The sequence below is a fragment of the Heterodontus francisci genome, chromosome 8 (genome assembly GCF_036365525.1).
Source record: "Heterodontus francisci isolate sHetFra1 chromosome 8, sHetFra1.hap1, whole genome shotgun sequence".
Classification (NCBI taxonomy): domain Eukaryota; kingdom Metazoa; phylum Chordata; class Chondrichthyes; order Heterodontiformes; family Heterodontidae; genus Heterodontus; species Heterodontus francisci.
In genome coordinates this window covers 71,563,436-71,585,286 of record NC_090378.1, presented here as the reverse complement: position 1 = coordinate 71,585,286, position 21,851 = coordinate 71,563,436, and the positions used below count along the sequence as shown (strand labels likewise).

The 21,851-nt window shown below is 42.4% G+C and overlaps 1 protein-coding gene across 2 annotated transcripts in view; it reads left to right on the top strand.

The window, feature by feature from the left end:
* Window positions 1–21,851, top strand: part of ror1 (receptor tyrosine kinase-like orphan receptor 1) — a 304,997-nt gene that overhangs the window by 196,540 nt on the left and 86,606 nt on the right. Inside the window, exon 2 of one of the 2 annotated variants that reach the window (XM_068037316.1) lies at window positions 4,284–4,352. The exons of the other annotated variant lie outside the window; for it this stretch is intronic. Coding sequence (XP_067893417.1) covers window positions 4,284–4,352 — 69 coding nt within the window. The remainder of the gene's footprint in view (window positions 1–4,283; window positions 4,353–21,851) is intronic. 2 annotated transcript variants of the gene reach the window in all.

The following is a 21,851-nucleotide window of genomic DNA, read 5'->3' as shown; positions in this document are numbered from 1 at the left end:
ACTGTAAAATATTTGTGGTCTGACAGAAGCCCATATCCATTCTGTGTCCCAGCCATTCCAAGGTGGAGGGCCCCTGAGGAATACTATTAGTGGTGCCACCGATTTTTGCAGTAAGTGCCAAGCTGCAGCATCCATGGAGGCGACCACGTACCCCATGATAGATTGCAAGGTGTCAATGCCACATGCCAGAAACTTGCACAGGTTGGTAATGTGCATCTCCTTAGACTCTGATGTATTTTGGAAGCACTCTGGCAAGCAATGCAATGCATTCAGCAATTGCTAGTGCATCTTTCTTTTAAAGACTGAGAACCTAAATCCTGCATCTCTGTCCTCTTCAGAACTAGGGCGTGAGTTGAAATAAAAGCAGAAAATGCTGGAAATACTCAACCAGTCAGGCAGCATCTGTAGAGAGAGAGAGAAACAGAGTTAATGTTTCAGGTCAATGATCTACCATCAGATTTTATTTCAGGTATCCATCATTCTCAGTATTTTACTTTTGTAGGATGTGAGCTTGCTCTCTGGTGAGCTGTTTTCTGGGCAGTTCTATCCATGGGACCTGATCCCGCTCACTTGTGCTCAGAGTCACCCATTGCAGAACCTTCTAACGCGCTACCTATATCACATGGATTGCTGATTTCTGTGCCGGTGCTTGTAAAGGTCAAAGTGAGTGATAGTGCATCTTCTGGAGGGTATTCCTCAACAGTCTGATGATTGCAAGGCTCATATCATCTGATGGACTGAGGGAAATGAGAGAGGGACAAAGGTTAGAATGTTGTGACAACAGTAGACATTAGCAGATGAGTGGCAACACCATGCGCCATCAGGTTGTCATGCTGAGTGTGTAAGTGAAAGTGTTCGGTATGAAGAGAAAAGGAAGATGCCCGAACCCCATGCTATGTGTGGCCATCAGTCTGCACACCTCCAATGCTGTGTGCCCTCTCTCTGTCAATAATGTCAATGATGACCTCTTCCGTAGGTGTCAATGTACATAGAGGGACAGGACCTCCTCCATTTCTGCTATACTCCCCACTATTGTGTGCCAGCTTCTGCATGATGAATGGAAGTGGGTAAATATGTGCCCTGTTGAAGAGGTCTGAAGATATGAAGCTGTCTAATGACAGGAAGAAACAACAGGTGTAACCGAGAGGGAGAAATAGTGGTGAGAGCTTTTGTGTAATTTTGAGGGTGAGTGCAAGCAGAGAGGTGGTGCAGTGAATTCTTCCTTGGTGACTTGAATACAACTAAGGGAATTGGGAAAGGGAAGGGTTGATAGTACATGGACTAAAATTGGGTTCTGCTGAAAGTATGAGAGATGTGAAGAGGAGTCTTAACTTCACAGAACTGGTCACATCATTAATTTTTATATCCTCCAATGCAGCTGGGTCCTCCTGACAATGCTGGTAACAGTGATATTTTCTACCACCTTTCTCCAGGTTGGTTGGCTAAAATTTACCTTGGCACCCATTGCCCCTCAGAGGGGATGAGTACTTCCTGCCTGATGCTTATATGGTTGATGAGCACCTCCACTGCTGCATCAGAAAATCTGAGGCCTCTGATCGAAGTTACCTTGCCTGCTACTGCACAATCTCTCTGCTCACTATCCACCACTTAAAAAAAGCACCACCCTTTGAAGGTGCTGCTGGATGCCTGTAAGGAGTGGCTGTCCTGCTGGATTTCCTGCATTTCCAATTGGCGATGGCAGTTTACTAATTTAATTTAAATTAAGGCCACCCAATCGGCCCCACACTGAATCCTTCAAGTAGATGCAGCACACACTCTGCCCACTGACTGTCTGATTTATACTTGTTGAAAATCCATCCCGTTATTTTCTTGGAGGAGGTCAGAGTGTATGTTTTGATGAGAAGGACACAGGTGCTAACCACTAATCTGAACAGTTGCACTGTTTTTTTTTCAGAAAGCATTTTTTCCAACTAATTGAACAATTTATAATCATAATTTCTTAAGAATGAAATTAAGAATGCCATTATAAATCATTCCCGCACTTCAGTAGACGGTGATAGTACAGTAATCTCATCAGGATGATTTGGCTGAGCCATTGTTGTGGGGTTTGATCTGATTTGAGAATAAATTGGTTCCTAATCATGTTACCATATTGCTCTAAACTACAGTTAAGTGTGTACCCAAGCAGGCAGTCCAAGAAACTGCAAATCCCAGGGTGATTTATAAGCGAAATGCAGAATTTATCTCTTGTACTGCAGATTAGTTTCATTAGATAGTAAATTGAAGCATCCTATTGACAAAAAACAATTCTATCTTTGTTGATTGATTTGACTAATTGATATATGCGAGGACTGGTCTGTTTAGAAATGAGTTATGAGCTGAGATTTGGTGTAAATAGGAGCAAACACTAACAGTGGCGAGTACCTTCCTTCATTCAATTTGAGTAGAATATTACATTGCTGTTTATCTACACATTTTGATATTTGACAAGCTCATAGAGACTTGCTCATCTGTGAAATTGGGACATAAAGCAAGGAACGATAAAAGGCCAATTGCACATCAAATTCTTTGCTACCTTAGATCGTGAATATTTCAATTTTGTTCTGACTTCTAAAATTAATCAAGCAATACCATCTATTTTCCATTCATCGTGTGAAACTATATGCACAGTTTTCATTGTATAACCCTGACCAGTTGCTTGCCATAAGTGACGTCTCCAGAGACCTGTGTATGCTAAAAAGGGTACTACTGTGTCCCTTTTAAAATTGATTTCCTACTCACTTTAGTTTCTCCCATGCACATTTACCAAGTGAGCAGGAAACAAAGGACTTGCTCTCCAGTCCTGATCCATGCTGCAGTCAACTGCTAAGAGGTTCATGAGAACAACATGGCTAAATATGTCTTCAAATCCCTTCGTCTCACCTTTTGTAGAAATAAATCACAGCATGATCTGTTGATGGCCCAGGTGAGATCAAGGGGGTGGGGGGATTTGATTTTCACTCCCTGGTGGGAATGTGGCCACACGAGTGGCCAGCCCAGACTGGAGCAGTAGCTAAGGTCAGCGCTGATTTTAACTGTCAGGTCTCATTAACATGATGCTTGCCAACGTCCCGACCAAAATTGCCAGGAGGTCAGTGGAAAGTGGCTGCCTGGCCATCAGTTTCCTCTTGGAGAACAACAACAACAAAGACAACTTGCATTTATATAGCACCTTTAGCATAGTAAAATGTCCCAAGGTGCTTCTCAAGCATTAGCAGACAAAACAGCACTCCTGCTCCCCCAGCCCACTAGAAAACTGGATTTTTTTTTAAAAACTTACCTTTGCTGTTGTTCCTGTCAGGTTTGGCCTGGTGAGGAAGCCTCTACTGGTTTCCTTGCTCCAGATTCAGGTTAAAATAGCAAATTGGGCCAAGATGACATCATCAGGACCTGATCTGCATATTTAAAGAGGACCCTGCCAGCTTGGGACGAATGTTCTTATCACCTGTAATTTAAAATAGTCATCAACCAGATCAAGGCGAGAAAGGAATGGGTGAGTCTCTCACCTCATTTGGAGTTAAAATTGACTCCCATGTATCTGTATGTAAAGAATCTTGAGTGTCTACCAATCCTATCTTGAGGTAGGCTATCCTATTGGTATGACAGCCTACCAAAGCATACGCCACCTGTTCATTGCATTACATTTCAAACAAGGTATCACCAATAACCAGAACTGTTTGACTACAATCTTAGAAGACAAATACAACATAAATGAGCAGCCCCTATTTTAAAGACTGATGTTTGGAGGGTTGGGTAATGCATTGGGTTAGCAGCATTGTCCTTTCCCTTCTGGGACCTGGGATCCATTCCAGCTGAGAGTGATGAAATGAAGATTTCCACTTGTTGATGAATGCGAGTAAGGGTCCAGTGTGAAATGAGTTTGGGCCATCTCAACCCACTTCCTAGTGAGTGATGAAACTATATAAAACTACCTCTGATTTGGCAGAATTGACAATCTCACTTTGATAAGCCAAAAGATGACTAATGTGGAAATTGGTGGAGTGGGTGTTCTACTGAATTTGGCTAAAGCCTGTTTTTGGAGGACAATGGTGGTAATGTATCCAATGCTGATAGTAGATCCAAAGAATATTGCCTCTTTCTGTATGTATTTCCTTAAACAACACAAATTCACTAAACAAAAAACAGGAGTGCAAAACTTGCAGTATTCACTATCCCAGGAAGAGAGGTTTTAAATGTCTTTGTAAGTACATGAAGTATGGTAGGCTCTTATTCAGACTTAATATTGTAGACATTAATAAGTGTTTCCTTTTGGTTTCCTCCAGGAATGGATTTACCAGATGAAACTCAGTTTCAGCCTTCCACCCCAGCATGGAACAGTTCCAGTGACTCAGGCAAGCAACTGTTTCAAATAATAAAGCTCCAGTGAACGATAGAATGCTGCTCACCCCACCCCTCAAACTTTTACACACATGTGTCTACTGTACTGTACAATAGCATTCACACTACTAACAATTTTGGGAGTAAAGCTGGAACAGATTCTATAAAGAGGAGTGAAATGTTCTTCTGGGATGCTCTACATCTGCAAGTGATTTTACTGAGTATTTGTTTTGTTGGAGCCTGGCTTGAGACACTGGGACACCAAAATGATACTGTAATTCAAACAGGATGTGTGTTTCAAGGTTTTCTTGAAATTCTGGTGCTTTGATGCTGTCAGAACAGAGTAGTTTGGGTTTCTGTAGCTGTCAAACTTGTGAAATTGTCTGGTTTCAAATGAGACAGTCTTCATTCTAAAATACATAACTTTATTTGGAAGGTCTGCAGATCTTTCAATGTACAATCCTCTGGGCCTCTCGTTTATCTTTCTCTTCTATTCATTTAAAGAAAACAGGAAGGCTTACTACAGCTTCCATCTTCTGATTGAAGTTATTCCCACTTTATTGTCTGCGGTATTCTTCAAAAGTCATCAACCTCCACTGTTGCCAATACCCGTTATTCTTTCTGCTGTTTTGTGGTCATGCTAATTGAAAGATTGAGCAGACTTGGGTCTCTTTTCCCTAAAAAAGCGAAGGCTGAGGGGTGACCTGATAAGAGGTCTTTAAGATTATGGAAGGGTTTGATAGGGTAGATGCAGAGAAGATGTTTCCATTTGCTGGAAGTTAATGCCAGAGTGTACTGGTGGATTCTTAGAAACGTACTCTGTGTATAAAAAAACATTGAAAAGTTGTGTGAGGAGCTCAGTGAGTACTTGCAGCTGCTGGTGTGATTATGATTGCATGAGGCAGGAAGGTTCCACGTTCAGTCTGTGGTCTATACTGAGTTAGCTGATTTCAGACAGGCAGGGGAGCTACAGTGTCCCTTGAAATTACAGGGGGAGGGAGGAGAAAACCTGCCAGGATTCTCATCCCTGATTATCATCCTGTGAGTCCCTGCTGGAAAGTATGGGGAGCTCAAGTGAGGGCATGAATAGACTTGGCTTCAATGCCTTCCACAGAAAAATAACCTAGTGCCACTCCATCAGAAAGTAAGCAGGCACCCATAAAAGTATGGTCCATTATGAGTCATCAGCCTTAGGGGAGGAGGCAAGAAATTGAAGAGGCTTGAAATATATATAAGATTTACCAGCGGGGGAGTGGGGGGGTGGGGGAGCGGGGATGTGTCATTGCTGGAGTGTGGATGTGGGAGAAAGATGCACACTTCCACTCCAAGGATTTGGAAGGAAATTTGTGAGCCATCTCCTCAGATGGGCAATAATTGTTTTTTTGATTAGTTGCTGTAAAATCAATTTTCCTGGAGTTTCCACAGGGATTCTCTGGTGGGAAAGCAGCAAAATCCACATAAATAGCCAAAAATCTCTGTTCATGTTGTTTCAAAAGGGATTGTGAAAGAAAACCAGGAAAACGCCATGGGAATTCCCTTCTATAGTATTTTACTTACCCTGAGTTAGATAAATAAATCAATTTATTGCCTTCACATACCACAGTTACATCTATGATATATATAAAAAGTTTTACATCTGCAAGTCCTTTCTGTGTTAAGTTTTTTCCATCATAAGTTGCTCTCTTTGCATTTATAATGAAATCTACCAGTGTCAGCTTGTGGTGCTATAATCACACACTCACACCCGAGGCATTATATCTCCCCGAATTGCCGTACATTTTGCTAACTCCAAGTAATATTATTAAACCAATGTATAATATAAGATGAAATATAAAATATATGATTTTGAAGTGACGACTGAATTACATATGAAGGCCATGGTTCAGCAATCCCCTGCCCCTAACCCATGACTACACTTGGTCTTAACTGCCTGTGTGCAGTGACATGGGAAGTCCATTAATAAATAAATATATCTCTGCTGTTAACATTTTTTAATGCTATGGTCTATATTTTTAGGATGAGACTTCTATAGTGAGGGCTAAGAAATATGGAAAAAATTAAAAATTACACTCATTTACGTCTTTCCTTGTTTACCATATATCTCTGCAACAGTTCCTTCTGGTACCAATAGGTTCTGCATAAATAATTTATATTTACAGTCTGAATTTTTGTTTGAAGACTCCCTCTAAATTTGAGCAATGTTCCACAGTACTTGCAGAGTTTTCACTGTTTTTAGAGACATTGCAGACACCATGCCACAAAAATCAATTTTTTAAGTTTATGTTGCAAATCTAATTTTCAAGATTCCAGCTAAAATGACTTTAAAAAAAACACTAGAGTTTGCCCAATTTTAGTGTTTGCTGACAGCTCATTGTTTTCATAAGTTCTAAGAATTTTATGTCCCATCTTTGCTCACTTCCGTCATTTTCTATTTCCTTTCCTTTTGTGATTTAATGATGTAATATGAGGAGTAAGTAGTACGGAGGCCAGCTCCATAGAGAACAGCTTCTACAGAGTACTCATCTTGGAAATTTGGAGAGTGAGGGAATTCTATGGTGGGAATTTTATGCTCTCCCCTCTGGCAGGTTTGGAGGTGCGGAGAACATAAAATCGGGTGGGATGGTGGCAGGGGGGTTCCTGCCACCATCCCATCTCTGCCAAAATTTAGTCCGGGGCGGGAAGGCCTGTGAATGGCCGTCCCGCCCTGTCACCAATTGAGGCCCTTAACTGGGCAATTAGCCGTGCGGCAGGCGGCCCTGTCGCCACACGGGAAGCATGGCACGAAAACCGTGCAGGTTGCTTCTCAGCTCCAGGTGGTGGGGGGGGGGGCCTCATTAAAAGGAACTTAGTGTGCCTGAACAAGGGACTGAGCAACGGGAAGTGGGGGGCCTGCTGAGAGCCACCCCCCTGCCCTTGCTACCAATCCCCCTCCCTCACGATCTCCACCCCGCGAGACCCCTCCCACCCTGACCTACCTGTGGCCTGGGTCCAGCGAAGCTCCTCAGCCTCCAGTAGGTGCTCCTCCAGCAGCAGCCACCATCTCCGTGGTAGCGCTGCAGCTGCCGGCCTCTGGCTGACAGCTCTCCGAGGGCAGGACTTGTGGCAACTGGGCCTTTTATCCTGTGGAAGGCCCGCCGTTGTCCACTTAAGTGCCTAATTGGCACTAGATTCGGAGGGCTTTCCAGTCATCGAGACTCCCGTCGATAGAATAAAATCGCGGCCTAAGTGTTTTAAGGATTGATCTCGTTCTAAAATCTGGTCAAGTTTTGCATTTAGCATTTAACTTAACTTGACTTTAACCTTAACTTGTAGTTTCTGTCACAATGTTAGTAAGTGGTAAATAAGCTGCCTGCTAGTGACAGTTGACAGTTGATTAGGAGGCTAGCTATAGAATTGGCTACCTGGTCAGCAGGGGCTGATTAGGTCTTTGGAGTTCCTGCTCGTATAAATACTGGAGGCTTTTGCCAATGCATGGACGAAGGAGCACGGAAGCCAGCTTGATGGAGTATAGCTCCCTATAATGTAAAGTATCATCAACACAAGAGAAGCAGCTGATTGGTGAGTAGCCGGTGAGAGTTTATTTAAGTCATATGTTTAATAGTCTAATAAAGAGTGGCATGGCAGTGCAGCTCTGACCCGTGGAGTGCGCATCCTCTTTCATGTGGGAATTCCAGGACAATTCCCGTATCCTGGACAACCACATGTGCAGGAAGTGTCATCAGCTGAAGCAGCTCAAGCTTCAGGTTTGGAGCTTGAGCAGCAGCTGGCATCACTGCGATACGTCTGCGAGGTTGAGAGTTTCGTAGATAGCACATTTATTGATGTGGTTACCCCACAGTTTAAGGGTATGCAGGCAGAGAGGGAATGGGTGACCACTGGGAAGTCAAGGAGGACCAGGCAAGTAGTGCAGGAGTCCCCTGAGTGCATCTCACTGAAAAAACAGTTTTCCATTCTGAATACTGGTGAGAGTGATGGTTTCTCTGGGGGAGTTCAGATAGGACCAAGTCCATGCTGGCTCAGCTGTACAGGGGCAGGAGGAAGAATGGAAAAGCAATAGCAATAGGGGAGTCGATTGTTAGGGTAATAGACAGGCGTTTCTGCAGCTGCACATGTGAATCTAGGATGCTATGTTGCCTCCCTGGTGCCTGGGTCAAGGATGTCACTGAGCGGCTGCAGAACACTCTTGGTGGGGTGGGGGGGATGGGGGAGGGCGAACAGCCAGCGGTCATGGTCCATATTGGTGTCAACAATAGATAGAAAGAGAGATGAGTCCTGCTGGTAGCATTTAGGGAGTTAGTAAAGAAACTAGCAAGCAGGACCTCAAAGGTAGTAATCTCCAGATTATTCCAAGTACCACATGCGTGTGAGTATAGAAATAGGAGGATAGAGCAGATGAATGTGTAGCTGGAGCGATGGTGCACAAGGGAGGACTTTAGATTCCTGGGACATTAGACTGGCTCCAGGGGAGATGGGACCTGTACAGGCCTGACAGGTTGCACCAAAATAGAGCTGGAACCAATGTCCTTGTGGGGCAATTTGCTAGTGCTATTGGGAAAGGTTTTAATTAACTTGGCAGAGGTGTGGGAACCAGGAGTTAATATTAGCAAGGAAAAACAAGGTGCACAGAGAATTGGGGGAGACAGATAGCACTACAGTAGGAAATAATAAGGTATTAGGTGGGGTCAGAGTAATAGAGAATGAAATAAAGTCCAAATTAAGTTTATTTTGCATGTATGTGAATTCACTATAGTGTGGCAAATAAGGTTGGTGAGCTGCAGGTTCAGATAGCCTTAGATTAGATTAGATTAGATTAGAGATACAGCACTGAAACAGGCCCTTCGGCCCACCGAGCCAGTGCCGAACATCAACCACCCATTTATACTAATCCTACGCTAATCCCATATTCCTACCAAACATCCCCACTTGTCCCTATATTTCCCTACCACCTACCTACACTAGTGACAATTTATAATGGCCAATTTACCTATCAACCTGCAAGTCTTTTGGCTTGTGGGAGGAAACCGGAGCACCCGGAGAAAACCCACGCAGACACAGGGAGAACTTGCAAACTCCACACAGGCAGTACCTGGAATCGAACCCGGGTCCCTGGAGCTGTGAGGCTGCGGTGCTAACCACTGCGCCACTGTGCCGCCCCCTTGTGGGAATATGATGTTGTGGCGATAAAGGAGACCTGGCTCAATAAAGAGCAGGACTGGGTACTAAATATTCCTGGATTCAGGGTGTTCAGGAAAGATTGGGAAGGAACGAAAGGAGATGGGGTAGCAGAACTGATTATGGAGAACATTACAGTGCTGGAGAGAGAGGATGCCCTCGTGGGGTCAAGGTTAGAACTAAGAAACAATAGAGGTATGATTACTCTATTGGGTGTATTCTATAGTGTACATATGAGCATACATACGAACATACGAATTAGGAGCAGGGGTAGGCCATTCGGCCCCTCGAGGCTGCTTCGCCATTTGATGAGATCATGGCTGATTTGTTTGTGGCCTTACCTTAACTTTCTTGTCTACCCCCTAGACCTTTGACTCCCTTGTCAATCAAGAATCTATCTAATTCAGCCTTAAAAATATTCAATGAACCTGTCCCCACTGCTCTCTGGGGAAGGGAATTTCAAAGACTAATGACCGCCTGAGAGAAAATTAATTCTCCTCATCTCCATCTTAAATGGGAGAACCCTATTTTTAAGCTGTATCTCCTGGTTCTAGTTTCTCTCATAAGGATCCTCTCAGCATCCACCCTGTCAAGTCTCCTCAAGATCTTATATGTTTCAATAAGGTCACCTCTCACTTTTCTAAACTCCAATGGATGCAGGCCCAACCCTTTCCAACCTTTCCTCATAAGATAACCCCTTCATCCCAGGAATCAGCTGAATGAACCTTCTGATGCAATTATATCCTTTCTTAAGTAAGCAGACCAAAACTGTACACAATACTCCAAATGTGGTCTCACCAACACTGTTGTGAAAGCTATAGAGGAACAAATTTGCACAGAAATTACAGCAAAGTGCAAAAACCATAGAGTAGTTGTAATGGGGGTCTTTAATTATGCTAATATAGACTGGGATAGTAATAGTGTAAAGGACAGAGAAGGGGAAGAGTTTATGAAGTGTGTTCAAGAGAATTTTCTAGATCAGTATGGTTCTGGTCCAAGGAAGGAGGCATCGCTGGATCTGGTTCTGGGGAATGAGATTGATCAAGCTGTGTAGGGGATCATTTAGGAGACAGTGAGCATAGTATCATAATGTTTAGGTTAGCTATGGAAGAGGACAAAGAGTAAGTCCAGAGTAAAAATAATTAATTGGGGGAGAACCAACTTCAATGGGGTGAAAACAGATCTGGCCCAAGTAAATTGGAATCAAAGATTGGCTGGCAAAACAGTAATGGAACAATGGGCCGCCTTCAAAGAGGAGATAGTTTGGGTGCAGCCGAGGGGGAAAGGTAGTACAAACAAATCCAGAGTTCCCAGGATGATGACAGTGATCGAGAGTAAGATGAAGCAGAAAAAGGGTGCATCTGATAGATGTCAGTAGATAACACAATTGTGAACCAGGCTGAATATAGAAAGTTCAGAGGTGAAGTGAAGTTAGAAATAAGTGAAGCAAAGAGAGAGTATGAGAAGAAACTGGCAGCTAACATAAAAGGGAATCCAAGAGTCCTTTATATACGTACAAATTATAAAAGGGTGGTAAAAGGAGGAGTGAAGCTGATTAGGTACCAAAAAAGGGATTTATGCATGAAGGCAGAGTGCATGGCTGAGATACTAAAGGAGTACTTTGCATCTGTCTTTACCAAGGAAGAAGATGCTGCTCAAGTCATAGTGAAAGACATAGTTGAGACATTGGATAGGCTTAAAATTGATAAAGATTAGATAGATTAGCTATACTTAAAGTCGATAAGTCACCAGGGACTGATAAGATGCCTCCAAGGATACTGCAGGAAGTAAGGGTGGAAACTGTGGAGGCACTGGCCATAATCTTCCAATCTTCCTCAGATACGGTGGGGTGGTGTCAGAAGACTAGAGAATTTCAAATGTTACACCTTTGTTCAAAAAAGCATGTAAGGATAAGCCCAGCAACTACAGGCCAATCAGTTTAACCTTTGTGGTGAAAAGCTTTTAGAAATGATAATTTTGGAAAAAATCAAGTCATTTGGACAAATGTGGATTAATTAAGAAAAGCCAGCAGAGATTTCTTAAGGGCAAATAGTGTTTAACCAACTTGCTTGAGTTTTTTGATGAGGTATATTAATGACCTAGACTTGGGTGTAGAGGGCGCAATTTCAAAATTTGCAGATGACACAAAACATGCAAGTTTAATGAACTGTGAGGAGGATAGTGATAAACTTGCATGGACTAGTGGCTGATGAAATTTAATGCAGTAAAGTGTGAAGTTATTCATTTTGGTAGGAAGAACGAGGCCAGGCAATACAAAATAAAGGGTACAATTCTAAAGGGGGTGCAGGAGCAAAGAAACCTGTTGGTATATGTGCACAAATCATTGAAGGTTGCTGGGCAGGTTGATAAAGGTTAATAAAGCATATGGGATCCTGGTCTTTATAAATAGGAGCATAGAGTAAAAAAGCAAGGAAGTCATGCTGAACTGTATAAACCAGTGGTTTGGCCTCAAATGGAGTATTGCGTCCAGTTCTGGGCACCACACTTTAGGAAGGATGTGAAGGCATTAGAAAGAGTGCAGAAAAGATTCACGAGAATGGTTCCAGGAATGAGGAACTTCGGTTACGAGAATAGATTGGAGAAGCTGGGGCTGTTCTCTTGGAAAAGAGGAGATTTGAGAGAGGTGTTCAAAATCATGAGGGGTCTCAACATAATAGATAGGGAGAAACTGTTGCATTGGCAGGAGGATCGAGAACCAGAGGACACAATTTAAGGTGATTGGCAAAAGAAGCAAAGGCGACGTGAGGAAAAGCATTTTACACAGCGAGTAGTTAGGATCTGGAATGCACTGCCTGAGAGTGTGGTGGAGGCAGATTCAATAATGGCTTTCAAAAGAGAATTGGATAATTATCTGAAGCAAAACAAATTGCAGGGTTATTGGAAAAAGGTGGAGGAGTGGGACTTAGGTGAGTTGCTCTTTCAGAGAGCCACCATGGACATGCCGGGTTGAATGGCGGCCTTCTGTGCTGTAACCATTCTATGATCCTATGATTCTAAGTATGGTGCAAATATCTGACATGTACAGATGTGATTCCCGAAGTATGATGGACAAAACATGTGCTAGATGCAATATTTTTATATATACAAGTGGATTTTCCATTGCTCGGAGTAAATCAGATGATGTAAGGGCAGCATCATTATACTGTGTAACACACAAGGTATTAATTTGTTCATAAAGTAAGCTATCTCTCTTTAAGACCACAAAGTCTAGTTGCTGGATTTCCCTACCTAACACCATTGTGGGAGCACCTTCACCAGAACAAGGATTGCATTGTTTTAAGGAGAAGACCCACCTTCTCAGCACAGTTAGGGATGGATAATTGCGCACATATATAAAAAGAATCAAGCGAAAGATTAAAACCCTATCTTTGTAAATGCCCTTGGAGAGTTTGGTTGTTTATTTAAACTTTTCTTTGAAGTATGACACAAGCTGAGTGTGATGGATACAAAATTTGTGCTATATGTATCCTTTTAATAATAGTTACATGCTAGCAGATTTGCCTATTGTTCACAGGGAGTTGGAAAATATCTGGTTATATAACTATAGGAGCATAATACTATGTAATGCACATTTTTTTTAGCACCTTTTAATACGCAGCAGATCTCATATGGTATTATACAGTATTAGAGGCGACATTGTTGCAAGGGAGAGCATGCTGGGCTGTGGAATTGGAAGATGGGGTGGTGTTGATCTCCAGTGGAAGAATGTGGCAAGGATTTTGATCTCGCTGCATGCAGTGAACTAAGTGTTTATTAAAATTGTGTTTTCTCTACCCCTTACACATAGATAAATAAAGAGGACTCAGATCAGTGAATGGTTGCTGAGCTCAACTCTTAGTTTTTCAGGTATTTAGATACAGATGTTATAGCTAGATAAATATATTAAACTGGCAGATTTAAAAGGGAAGTGCAAGTCTATTTCATGCTTTAGATTTTATTTTGCAACATAGTTGTTCCTGCCCACTTCCAATGAACTGTCTGCATCACATAAATACATTGACTGTTCTTGGCAATGGACAGATCAAACTCAGTTACCTGGAGGAAAGCCAGTGAGTGTCTAATCACATTCACCCTACTTATACAGCGTTGTACAACCCACCGAGGTTGATCAGTTGTTCATTTTATTTTGCATTTATTGTCGTGGAAATCACTTAAAATTGTGCAAGGTTTTCGTTGGAAATTGATGTCTGGTAATCCATATCTTACAAAAGTAAATTTACTTGCTTCCAACTACGTGTTTTTCGCCATTCATTTTCTGTCATCCCTTTGTCCGATAAAGGCATTGATTTCTTTCCGGGAATTACTACTGTAGGCACTCTCCTGTAACTCAGTCAAGTGCCCATTTTTTATATATAAGAATTGACAATGGGTGTCGTCAAGCTGTTCAATTGTGGGGAAAATTGCAGCCAAGCCCATTTCTTTCCTTACCTAGAATTCACACTTAGAGTTTAATTTGGAGAATAATCAGGCTATGGGATCCTGTTTGCTTTTTCCACTCCCTGACCTAGTGTGCTGAGACTAATTGTAGCATTTTTATTGCTGTTTGGCTAAGATCAGACGACTCTCCACAGACCAAAGATTGAAGCTGCAAACTTCCAGTTCTGTGTAGTTCAGTTACTCACTAGATAAACTTGATCATCCATCAGGAGAACATGTTTTCTCACTACTTATATTTTTCGCAATGTGCTGAAGCAAATGTTGGGAGAAGATGAGCTTCATTTTTCCACCCAAGGATTGACAATCTAGAGACAGTCTTTTCCATCCCAGGAGACATCACAGTTGCACTTTCCCCGGAATCCACACATAAATGCATTTTGTCACTGGATGGCAATTAGAAGTTTTTTTTAACCACTTCTAGCGCTGGAGCATTTAGACCACCGTACTATCAGATTAACTGAGATCAGTGGACATTAAACATATAGGACACCAGCAGCTCTCCTGAAACTTATCCAAGTACCAATTATTTCAGTTCTTTAAAAAAAGAGTGCTGCAGGGTCAGTGCAGCTGAACCCCATGCACTTTCCATAAGTCACTGCCCAGTGGTAGGGGCAGGAACCTTCACCAATTTTGCTGTCTGTAAAAGTGAGGAGAATTGTAGAGCCAATCTGTGCCTATATGACATTTAAAATTCCCACAGTAATTTAATACAATAAAGAGCAAACTAGAAAGGAAGCCTTTTCCAAAGAGGAATGAGAAGGCATCACAGATGAAACAGGAAAATATGAGAGAATAATTGTGGTTATAGATCTCTATGGCATTTTGAACTCTATGCCAAAAAACTCCAAACATGTCAAGAATGGTATGTAACATTAATTATGGAGCTCAGAGTCGGGGGAGGAGACAATTTACACAAACTGCATTTGATCTTCTCTGTGGTGAAGTTAATGATTAGAGGTGGGGGCGGTGGGGGGGGGGGGGGGGGAGGGAGGGGGGGGGGGAGGGAGGGGGGTGGGGTGGTGCTGTGGTTGCCACCGGCAGAAACGTGCTCTGCATGTTCCTTTTGGCTGATTTTTACTTCTAGCTTTCTCTCCTCACCTTCTGAAGGCTCCACATGCAGGGGTAGGGTTCCATGTATCCGCACTTTTCAGTAGCAGTCACTGGATAGTGATCAGCATGCTGACTTTTTTTAACTACATCCAGCCCACCTAATGTGAAGGCCAGGTGTTGTATACCTGGCTAAGATTAGCTAAGTCAGCATAGGCGAGGGTTTGAATATGGAGTCCATCTTAGTATCAGGAGTGGACTGGCCACATGGGGAATTGAGAGAATTCCCAAATGCACCCACGAATGGTGCCATACCCTGTATTATCAGTGCTCCCCTTTATTCTGAAAGAATCCCAAATAATTCAGAGGAGCCAGTCCACCCCTGCTTAACTGTGTGGTGCAGGCCCACAGTGGGGGAGTGCCTTTAACCTATTAAGTTTCAGGGATCCCTTGCTATCTATTCAATTATGTTACCCCTTAACAGTTGACCAAAAATTATGGGGATGAGCCACATCAGGGAAGGTGCACGACAGCCTTACAAAGTTCCATTAAAAATACTTCCATTATTTTGCTTTAGCGCAAAGTAAATCAACAAAATGGCTTTCAATGTGGCTTTAAATCTGACTTTAAAGGAAGGGAAAGACGAGAGGGGAAATCTAACCCCACAAAAAAGAGAAAAGAAAGAGGAGAGGGCATAACCTATTGGTCGAAAATAGTATTTATTTTCCTTTTAATGCAAGAACCAGAAAAGTTTTTGCAATCTGTTATTTAAAACACCACATAAAACAGCCAAAAAGGTTTTGAAACTCTGTCAGAGTAGGAAAAGGGGAGATGAGCTTTTGACTTTGAGACATGGCACAGTTCCATGAAATTTTAAAATAAAATATTTGCTGCTTTTTAGCAAAACCTTGAGAGATCAAGTGGCAATGGAGATTGAGAAAAACAAAATCTGCAGTGAGATAGATACAGGGTAGGGTGCTTGAGCTTCAGTTCTAAAACTTGCCAATAAATAATCATTCCAGTGAATAGGGATGAACCCAATAGACTCAAACATGACACAAGGAGAACCCCAGTGGTGAAGACCTTTAGGAACCATAGGTCTGAAGTCACCGTTTTCCTCCAAAGCACTCTACACTTACCACATCATGTCTCAAGTTACTCATATGCCCTATTCCAAAATGTTATTTTCTGAATGAAATCTATCCAATTTGCATGTGAGTGAATCCAAACTAACTGCTTCCACCATTTTCCTAGGGTGTCTGTTCAAATAAATTCTGGCCATTGTTTCTGTACTATTGAGCTAGTTAATTTTATTTAGTGTGACGCTGCAAGTGCTGCAACGGCTGTGATACCCCTTGCCTAGAGAAGGAATAAAATCAACAAGGATTGCTGCTCCTGATCACTATCCAGTGCCTTCAGTGTGCAATGCATATGCAAGGAGAGAATTGTACAAAGCTTTAATATTCTCCAAGGCCATTGTAACCTCTCCGCACTTACTGCCTGGACTCGGTTATGAAGAATGGTACCTCCACAAGGCAAGGTCTTATCTATCATTATCACTGTTGATAGGGGAAGACTGTACTGTATTTGAGCCTGCAGTACACAGAAATGAGAGCTGGGCCAGTGGCATTGAAATTCATAGACCCATCAAAATACACTATTAAAAATTTCAGATGTCCCTGCTATAGTAAGGATGTGAAAAGTTCAACACATCCTGGTCCATCCTTAGCAAGCTTGCAGTGTTGCTAACTAGTTGACTCGCTGTGAGCAGTCCCACAGGAGAGACAGTGGTATAAAATTACACATAATGTTTCATTTTCAGAGTTTCGCCCACCAACTGCAAGCCTTGTGAGATGCTCCTGCACTCTTCATTAAAATAACATTGTTTTCACAGCCTCGGAAACCTGCCCTTTTAGGTGCTTTTTTCGCCCACAAGCGTTGCTGTGACATGGTTATGAGGAGGGATTGGCTACAGCACAAAGTTGCTTTATTCATCTTAGTAGGAGCTGGAACTTTAAACTAGTCTGGGAGCTGATCCAGAATCAGCTAATCATGGGAAACTCTGTACCAACTGAACTTGCAGCAGTATACTGCTGATATTATCTTTGTTCCTGGGTTCGAATGACTTCAACTCAGAGAACAATTCCTTGAATGCTCAGGTACCAGACTTCTGTTCTTTAAATAATCAGGGATGGGTGCCCGTTCTATAATGGGAAATTAAAGATAGTCTTGTACAGGTACAACATTTGAAGGGCCCTTAGCAGCTCAGGCAATATTAACCAACTGACATTGATGAACCTCCCAATCAAAACACACTGAACAGGAGTGACTGGTTGATATTGTGCGGTATATTAGAGTGCTCATGAGGGTATCTGCAATTGCACCTGCCTATTTTATTTTCAACAGTTAATTTAAAGAATTGCTGCCACCTGCCGTACCTTCTTTTTTCACTGTCTTGAAGATGCTGTCTATGCTAGGGTTTCTAATAGCTCTCTAATACCCACCCAACTTCCCATTCCTTGTTTGTGACCAGACATGAATATTGGGCTGGTTGACCATGGAGGAAAACACACCCAGGCCTCTGCATTTCAGCCCACTGTCACCCACTCACGACAATCAGACATTTTCCAATGGGGGCCATCAATAGTGACTGATTTTTCCACCCTCCAGATCAGAGGTTCTGAGGCAATTGTGGCAGCTAAACTCCTGCTCCAATTGAGATTGGCTAACTCAGCACAGCTTGGGAATCAAACCTATGGTCTTGCTGTTCCACATAGCTCATTTAAACATTGAACAGTATTTGCATTGTGAGACACCAAGGAGTGGGCTGATTTTCCTAATCACTTGAAAGGATAGTTGAAAAAAAATTTGTATTTTCAGAAATGGTTATCTAATGAATTGATTTTCTGTTTAGCTGTAATAATTTATAACGGCCCAACCACAAACTATTTAACTCTATAAATCAAAGGGAAACAATGATGGGGATTCAAATGTTGTGAATTCAAAGTCTTGCTTGTTGATTGTGACTTTCGCACTCTACCCGTTGAATCAGAGAAGCTCAATATGATGTCTGAGGTCCCTGGGCTTGTCTCAGTTGTTTTAATGCTCAGGGTAGAATAATTTAGTAATAGTCAATATCTGGGTTCACCCTCAAAGAATGAACACACAACCCAAGTATTGAAGGTTCTGTGGGACTGTACCATACTTTCAGTCACGATCTTTGGGAGAGGCTTGGAAAAAATCTAATGGAAAATTAGATGGATGTGTTTTTTTAAATCAGGGCAACTAACTCAAAGAAACCTAAAATATTGCTTGAATGACCAAACTGAAAAGTCACATAAATCCTTGATGAGTAAATCTTGCTGGATATTTGCTCCATTCATGATGTCCTTACCAAAAGTTTGAGAACAAAGGGCTAGAGGCAGGCATTTCTTTCTGTTCAACAAGCCTCTCTTAATCTTTGACCCTTAAAAGCCAAGTTATGCTATCCTGAGCTGTCTGTGATTTGAAATAATGCAAACCATGTTGAACGTATGGTACTGGGATAGGGGCAGTACAGTTAGCATCAGTATCCCCATACTGGGAATGGGAAACTAGCCAGGGTACATTTGCTGCTGCGCTTCCTATATAACAACAACGACTACACTTCAGAAGTACTTCATTGGCTGTAAAGCACTTTGGGGCAATCTGGGGTCATAAAATGTGTTACATAAGTGCAACTCCTGTTTATTACTGCTTCTGATCTGAGTTTGTGGATGTTGCATGATGACAAGACAGAGGGATGAATTTTAATTCTGGGGTTGGGACCATTTCCGGGTCCTGACCCCACATCAAGTTAGCGCCTGAGGCTCAACACGATTTTTGAACAGCTGGCCAGGGAGTGTGCTCACTGTACAATTAAGGACAGCGGGTGGGCTCCCGAGGTTGCAGAGCCAATAGGATGCCCTCCGGTCTTGAGAGATCGGCAGCCCCACTGTCAGAGGTGGGATCTACCGATGAAGGTAAAAGGGAGAGGGCACCTCAAGATGGCGGCACCCTCTGAAGACTTTTTAATCAAAGATGAAATTTACAGTGGCCACAGCCGCCAGCCCACTACTTTGAAGGGGGTGCCCCTCTACAGGGCAGCTGCAGTTATGGCCATCTCAGAATGTTGGTTTGGTCTGGGAGGAGGGGTTTCAAACGAGGCTGGCGTGCTGGGCCCCTGGTCTACTGCAGGGAGGCCGCCTCCCTGAATTGGCCGGGCTTCGGCTGCCGCGAGGGGCCCTCTGGCCAACTGGAAAATTTCATTCGGCCTCAGAACATTGCCTTGATAGGCCTTTTAATTGTCTTAATGGGCTACCTGCCACTTCCAGGCAGATAGCTGTCACCCCACTCAACCGACATGTTCCAAAATGGTCCAGAGATGGGAGCATTTCGGGAATCTGGTCATTTATCTTATTGCAGACCTTTCCTACACTTAACCGTATGTTGTTAACTTTAAAGCCATTTGGGACACCCTGAGATTGTGAAAGTTGCTATATAAATGCAATTTCTTTGTTTCTCTGTGATACCGTCTATGGTTCAATAGTATATTGGCATTTGCCATGCAGATGAAGACAGAAACGACGGTTGTTTAGGTGAGATACATGAAGGTGACATCTGTGGAACTGTATTTCTGATTCAGTCTCCATGAGAAGTAATAGCTGGTGAAAAAAAGTGTGACAGAAGGAAGTAGAATTTCCTGGGATGTCTAAGATGTATAAAGTTTTTTTTTAATTTATAAAATTGTAAAAGTCCAGAGTCCCCACTGAATCTGAGATAAGTCTGAAGTGAGGAGACTAAGGCACATGCCTGCCAACATAAACCCAGCAGAGAAATTAGCTTATGTTCTGCATAAAGTTGCTATGGAAAGTGTAAAGGATTTCTTTGAGTAATAAAACAAAGAATGGTTGTTCTGGGGTTAATTCTCAACAGAAAGTAACAGGGTTGGTGGGGCAGGGGGAGGGGCAGGTGGTGCGTGCGTGGTGGGGAACAGAATTTCCAATTGATATTAATTAAACTTGCAGTTATACTGTATAAAGATTCTCTGTTTGAGATGGTAGGATCTGTGTGTCATTTTGATGCCTAAATATCATAAATTACTGAAGGTTCCATATGTTGACGAATCAACTCTCTGATATTGGGACAAGATGGCAGCTGTGGTTGTAGAGCATTGAGTTGCATTCTTTGTGATCAGGAATTATCTGGAAGATATTGAGAAAAGGCATGGGGCTATGTGAGACGAGAACTGAATACCAAGGGATCGAAAGGGACGGCCTAAATGCATCCTGTATAATATTGTCAGACTTATCATTCTTCTGTCATCTGTGGCTCAGTGATAGTACTCTCATCTCTGAGTCAGAAGGTTGTGAGTTCAGATTCCACTCCAGAACCTTGATCACATAATCCAGGCAGACACTTCAGTGCAGTGCATGTAGTGTTCAATGGGTTAATTACTCTGTGTTTGATTGTGTTAGTCTGTTCACTGATCAGTGTTCACTGTGCTTAATTGCTTAAGCCTAGAGTTGATGGAACTGAAACTAGATGCTGGAAGGTTCTACCAAAGACAATAGTGTTCTGAGAGACATTGTACTGAAATCTTGTAAGTGCTGGGATATTTTGAAGAACTGTAAATAAACCTGTTGTTGATTTAGAACTAGCATCATCTCTGTGTTGCTCTGAGATAAATCAGATATGTAAAATATCTAGCAAAGAGACAAATATGTAACAGTACAGAGGGAATACTGCACTGTTGGAGGTGCTGTTTCAGATGCGATGCAAATCTAAAGTCTTGTCAGCCTTCTCAGGTGGAGGTAAAACATCCCATGGTAGTATTTGAAGAAGAGCTGCGGAGGTTCCACAGACAGCAATGAGATAAATGTCCAGATAATCTCTTGTCTGGAGATATTGTTGAGAGATAAATATTGGACAGGATTTTGGTGTTGGTTATAATGCAGTTACTTGGAATCACAACCACCCAGATGTCATAGGAACATAGGAAATAGGAGCAAGAAGAGGCAATTCAGCCCCTTGAGCCTACTCTGCCATTCAGCTAGATCATGGCTGATCTACCTCAGCACCATTTTCCTGCACTGTCCCCATATCCCTCGATATCTTTAGTATCTAGATATCTATCAGTCTCCATCTTGAATATACTCAATGATTGAGCCTCCACAGCCTTATGGGGTAGAGAATTGCAAAGATTCACCACATTCTGTGTGAAGAAATTCCTCCTTATCTCAGTCCTAAATGGCGTACCTCTTATTCTGAGACTGTGTTCCCTGGTTCTAGACCCTCCAATCAGGGAAAAAAATCCTTCCTGCATCCACCCTGTCGAGCTCTGTAAGAATTTTGTATTCTTCAATGAGATCACCTCTCATTCTTCGAAACTAAAGAGAATATATGCCCATTCTCCTCAAATCTCCTTAAAGGACAATCCCGCCATCCCAGGGATCAGTCTGGTGAACATTTGTTGCACTCCCTCCTTGGCAAATATTTATTTCCTTAGGTAAGGAGATCAAAACTGTACACAATATTCCAGGTGCGGTCTCACCAAGGCTCTATACAATTGCAACGAGACTTCTTTACCCCTGTACTCAAATCCTCTTGCAATAAAGGCCGACATACCATTTGCCTTCCTGATTGCTTGCCGCACCTGCATGTTAGCTTTGAATGACTTGTGAATAAAGACACCCAGGTCCCTTTGGGCATCAACACTTCCCAATCTCTCACCATTTCAGAAATACTCTGCATTTGTGTTTTTCCTGCCAAAGTGGATAACCTCACATTTTTCCACATTGTATTACATCTGCCATGTT